The 5,812-nt window shown below is 52.7% G+C and overlaps 1 protein-coding gene across 1 annotated transcript; it reads right to left on the bottom strand.

Moving 5' to 3' along the window:
* Positions 1–2,263: 2,263 nt before the first annotated feature.
* Positions 2,264–5,026, bottom strand: EAH_00059600 (hypothetical protein, conserved; the record flags this gene model as incomplete). The annotated part of the gene is made up of 3 exons (XM_013393548.1): positions 2,264–3,819; positions 3,908–3,961; positions 4,150–5,026. The coding sequence occupies 3 exons, from the start codon at positions 5,024–5,026 to the stop codon at positions 2,264–2,266; spliced, it is 2,487 nt and encodes an 828-aa protein (XP_013249002.1).
* Positions 5,027–5,812: the final 786 nt, after the last annotated feature.

Raw genomic sequence — 5,812 nt, 5'->3', positions numbered from 1 at the left:
TATATATATATATAGATATATATATATATATATAAGTCAATCTACATATATGTATGTGAGTGCTATACATATATATATATATATATGTATATGCTTATATATATATGTAGGTATATGTATATATATATATATATATATATAGCAGACGAGTGCTTGCATGGGGCCTGGCGTTATTAATATATCTTAGAGAGGGTTTTTTGTCTCCTCAGCTGTCTCTTTGTCTCCTTTGAATTTTGCTGCATTTCTCTGTTTTTATCTCCCTCAGGTCTATTGTCTTTGTTCTTTTGTCTATTTGTCTATGTGTGTCTCTCATCTCTGTCTCTGTTCGTTTCTTTTGTTTGTCTGTGTCTCCTTTCATTCTCTTTTATTTGTCTCCTTTATCTGTCTTCTTTATCTGTCTCCTTCATCTGTCTCCTCTCTCTCTCTCTCTACTGTCTGTCTCTGTGCACTGTCTCTCTCTGTCTCTTTTATCTGTCTCCTTTCTCTGTCTCTTTGATCTGTCTCCTTTCTCTGTCTCCTTTCTATGTCTACTGTCTCTCTCTGTCTCTTTTATCTGTCTCCTTTATCTGTCTCCTTTCTATGTCTACTGTCTACTGTCTCTTTCTCTGTCTCTTTTATCTGTCTCCTTTCTCTCTCTACTTCCCCCCTATCTCCCGCTGTCTCTGTTTCTTGTCCATGTCTCTTGTCTCTATTTCTGTCTCTCTCTCTGTTTCTCTTTCTTATAAATATATACATATACATATATATATATATATATATGTATATATATGTATATGTATATATATCAATCCCTTGTCTCCTCTCTCTGCTTCTTACCCTTTACTTTTAATGTCTACCTATCTATCTATCTACTTTTTTATTTATCTGTCTGTCTATCTATCTATCTATCTATCTATCTGTATATCAATTTATTTATCTGTCTCCTTTATGTCTCTCTGTCTCCTTTCTCAGTCTCTTCTACCTGTATTATTTGTGTCTCTTGTCTCCCATCTCTGTCCCTTCGTACTGTCTCTTTACATCTCAACTGTCTCCTTTCATACAATCTTAAAATCAATCTTAAAAGATAGCCAATCTCAAGGGGGCCCCCCTCTTTAGACTCAAAGTAGGGGCCCCAAACGCTGCAAAGGAGTTGGGGGGCCCCTCTGGTGGGGGCCCCCAATACCCACTCGTAGGAGGGGCCCCCATGGGGGCCCCTAACAACCACTCGTGGGGGGGCCCCCACCAGAGGGGCCCCCATTACCCACTCATAGGAGGGGCCCCCAGGGGGGCCCCCACGGGGGCCCCTAACAACTATTCGTGGGGGAGGCGCCCAATAGAGGGGCCCCCAACAGCCACTCATAGGAGGGGCCCCCTATGGGGGCCCCTTTATGTTAGGTGGGGCCCCCATAGGGGCCCCACCTAACATAAGGGGGGCCCCCAATAGAGGGGCCTTTAATACAAAGTAGCAAGGAGTAATCAATAATAAGAATATAGGGAGGCACCTCCCTTTTCTCTTGCAACTCCAGCACAGGGGGGCCCCACAGAACAGGTGTGGGGCCCCCTCTATAAGAAGGGGGGCCCCCCTGTTAGGTGGTGCCGCGATGTGTCTTTAATTAATTAAGGGGCCCCCCTTTAGGGGGCCCCCAATTGATGTACGAAAAGGGTAAAGAATGAAATCTTCTACAGGCTGCTGCACCAACAGGTGCAGCAGCAACACCTGCTGCTTCACTTGCTGCTGCTGCACTGCCCGCAGCAGATACCAGAGTTTATCGAAGAGACCCATTAAGGGGCCCCCAAACAGAGCTGCCAGCGGTGGGGGCCCCCTACCCTTCACAAACAACACAGCAGGGGGGCCCCCCGCTCAGCAACCCCAGGAGACACACCCTGCATACTCAGATGCCTGCATTCAGCTGCTTCGCTGCTGCTGCTGCTGCTACTGCTGCTGTTGCTGCTGCTGCTGCTGTTGTTGTTGTTGTTGCTGTTGTTGCCACTGTTGCTGCTATTGCAGCTGTTGGCTGTTGCTGCCGCCGCTGCTGCTATTGCTGCTGCTGCTGCTGCTTCTGCTGCTTCTGCTGCTTCCGCTTCTGCTGCTGCGCTCTAGCGAGACTCAAGAGTCTCTGCAGAGGGGGGCCCCCCCCGAGGCCCCCGCAGGTGCCCCACTAGGGGCCCCCAGGGGGCCCCAAGAGGGCCCCCAGGTATCCCTAAGGGGGCCCCCAGGGAGCCTCAAGGGGGCCTCCAGGGGGCCCCAAGGGGGCCCCCAAGGGGCCCCTTGTTTTGTTGTATGTCATAGCTCATCATCTGGCATAAGAAAGAGCCTCCTTGTTTCTGCTGCAGCAGCAGCAGCAGCAGCAGAGAGTGCAGCAAACTCGTCTCTTGGGTCTCTGGGCTCGCACTCAGGGGCCCCTCTTCTTTTATAGAAAGGAGACAGAGGCAGCACAGTATCTGCATCTGCTTCTAGCAGCCAAGGTAGGGCCTCCGAGACAGATAGGGGGCGCCCTTCACCGCTGTCTGGGGGGCCCCCTTCACCGCTGTCTGGGGGGCCCCCTTCACCGCTGTCTGGGGGGCCCCCCTGGCTCTCGCTGCTGCTCAATAACTCTCCTAAAGGGGTTGCATGCAGCAGCGCGACAGCCTCACCTTGGTGAAGGGCCTCAAGAGCTTCAGACAGAGACAGCAGCACAACACCTCCTGGAAGCAGCTGCCCCTTACCTCGCAAGAACGGGGGCCCTTCCCCCCCATTGCTGCTGCTGCTGCTGCTGCTGTTGCTGCTGCTGTTATCTGGGAGCCAGACCCCTGCACCTGCAGCATCTGCAGCAAACATCTTGGGGGCCCCCTCCTCTACATGCGCTGCTGTCTGTTGAGGCCCTGACGTAAGCCGGTTTGCTGCTGCTCCGAAGGGCCCCCCTGTTGCAGCAGCAGCAGCTGCAGCAGCAGCAGCAGCAGCAGCGGTAGCCGTTGGTGGTGATTCAGGTGCTGCTGGAAGTGTTGTATGTGCTGCTTGAGCTCTTCTTCTAGCTGCTGCATTACATAGAGGGCTGAGGGGCCCCCCTGTGGTAGGTAGGGGGCCCCCTAATGTATTCATATTAACAAGACCAAAGGCTGCGCTCGGAGGGAGCGAAGAAGAGACAATATCTGCAATCTCAGGTGCTGCAGCTTCAATTAAAACAAAAGGAGACGCTACACCCGACTCCAGCAGCAGCAAACCAAGGTCTCTAAGTCGCTGCACATGCAGCTGTCGCTGGCAGCTCAGCAGCAGGGGGGCCCCCCCCCAGGGGGCCCCTGCTATAACAAGAGAAAAAAAGTAAGCAGAGCCCCACACCCACCGTCCTAGAGAGCAGCGATCGCCGGAGACACAACCTACATCCTGCTGCTGCTGCTGCTGCTGCTGCTGCTGTTGCTGTTGCTGCTGTTGCTGTTTGGCGGTTAGGGATAGGCTTCTAGGTGCAGCAAGTGCTGCATGCAGCTTCTTTGAAGGGAAGCTTCCTGCTGCTGTCTGAAGAGTAGAGTAAGGCGCAGCTAACTCTGTGAGGTGTACATGTCCTGCAGCAACAGCAGCAAATAACGCTGCTCTGCTGCTGTACACACGATATTGAATCTTAAGGAGGCCCCCTCCAGGGATGTGAGCTGCATAATTTCTTGACAGCAGAGACACCGCAGCCTCTAATATACGAAAAGATATCCCCGTAGGCTTCACCTGCTGCTGCTGCTCCTGCTGCTGCTGCTGCTGCTGCTGCTGTTGCTGTTGAGGCGCAGGCAAGGAGCGCACAGAGGCAGGGAGGAAGCGGGTACCGACCAACCCCACCTTTATAACACCTCCTCTCAGCACTGAAGACAGCAGATCCCCTGCAAACACAGCAGCAGCAGCAGCAGCAGCAGCAGCAGCATGAGCTGCAGCATGAGCAGCAGCATGCATGCATGCATGCGCGGGTACCGACCAACCCCACCTTTATAACACCTCCTCTCAGCACTGAAGACAGCAGATCCCCTGCAAACACAGCAGCAGCAGCAGCAGCAGCAGCAGCAGCATGAGCTGCAGCATGAGCAGCAGCATGCATGCATGCATGCGTCTACACTAGGAGGTTATTCTACCTTGCAGCTCTTATTGCAGCAGCAGCAACAGTAACAGAAGCAGCAGCAGCAGCAGCAGCAGCAGCAGCAGCAGCAGCAACTCACCTTCACCGCCTGTCAAGACTGGCAGCAGAAAGGGTACAGGAGGGAGGGGGCCCCCAAGGAAGAAAGGCATGAGAGGCGGGGGTTCAGCATGCAGCCCCAAATATCGACGAAGTGAAGGCAGCAGCGACTCTGCTGCAGCATGTTCAATTGCTGTCTTTAGCGGCTCGAAGCACTCTCTGTTGCAGAAAGCTGGTGCGCAGCAGCTGCTGCTGCTGCTGCCGCTGCCGCAGGACCCAGTCGGATCCCCCTCCTGCTGCTGCTGCTGCTGCTGCAGTTGCTGTTCCTGTTGATCTTGCTGTTGCTGCTGCTGCTGCTGCTGCTGTTGTTGTTGCTGTTGCAGCTGCTGCAGAGGCTCTCTCGGTGGGACAACTTCGTTCGTTTCATTCTCTTCACCAGCAGCAGCAAGAGTTGCAGCATCAGCAGGATCAGCAGCAGGAGTAGCAGCATTTGTTTCCGGAGCAGGTATCTGCTGCTGCTGCTGCTGCAGCTGCTGCTGTAGCTGCTGCTGTTGCTGTTGCTGCTGCAGCAGCAGCTGCTGCGTATTAAGGTCTTGCTGCTGTATGTTGCGACGAGCTATCCCTAGGGGTCTCTGAGGGGGGCCCCCTGGATCTGCATTAACATATAATAACTCAACAAGGGGGGCCCCCATAGACTCTGTAGGAGCAAGACCAGGAAAGAGAGCGCCTCGAAGACCCTCTGCTGCTTCTGCTGCTGCTCCTCGCGAGGAGTTAAGCAGCAGCAGCAGCAGCAACAGCATTTGCTGCTGCCGCAGCAACTGCAGCTGCAGCACGGAAGGCAGCGGGGGGCCCCCAAGAGGTTTGGGGGCCCCCCGCTGCCACTGCAGCAGCAAACTGCACGAGGGGCTGCATGCGAACATTGCAGCCCTTTAAACGGCTTAAAATAAAGTTTATTTAAATTAGTATGTTGTAGAAAGGAAGAGAAAGAGATAAGAGATGCTAACCTACTCTGCAGCAATAGCAGCAGCAGCAGCAGCAGCAGCAGCAATACAGGCGCCGCACAGAAGGGGAGGGGGGGGCCCCTCCCCAGTGCAGCCTTAATAACAAATAAAAACAGATAAAATAACAAAATTATAACAATACATCATTATAAAATAATAAAATGAAGGAAGAAGGTTCAGAACAACTGCAAACAGCAGCAGCAAACGCCACCAACAGCCCCAGCCAGAGCCCCCAGCAGCAGCAGCAGCAGCAGCAGCAGCAGCAGCAGCAGCAACAGCAGCAGCAGCAGCATCAGCAGCAGAGCGATGCCGCTCATTGCTGCTAGAGCAATAGCAGCAGCAACATATTTGATGTTGCTGCCTCTCCTTTTGCATGCAACTGCAGTCAAATTCTTTATACACTGCTCTTCAGCAGCAGCAGCAGCAGCAGCAGCAACAGCAGCGAGCTGTAAATGTACGCGGAAGGCGTGCTTGCCGCCTTCTTTGTTTTTTTAAGGTTTGTGTTTATCTTTTATACGCTTTGTTTGCTGCCCCTAACAACTAAGAATGTTTATTTGCTTTATTTTGTCTCCTTCTAATGAGTCTCCTCCTGCCGCCTATCATAATGAGCAGGACGCCCAAACCCTAAACCCTAAACCCTAAACCCTAAACCCTAAACCCTAGTGTTCGCTATAAAGGGTGCACCAGAGTCTCCTGCTGTTTGCT

Source organism: Eimeria acervulina, genomic scaffold (genome assembly GCF_000499425.1).
Source record: "Eimeria acervulina Houghton genomic scaffold, Eah_scaff1422, whole genome shotgun sequence".
Classification (NCBI taxonomy): Eukaryota; Apicomplexa; class Conoidasida; order Eucoccidiorida; family Eimeriidae; genus Eimeria; species Eimeria acervulina.
The sequence above is the reverse complement of the archived record's forward strand: the minus strand, read 5'-3'. Positions and strand labels throughout refer to the sequence as shown.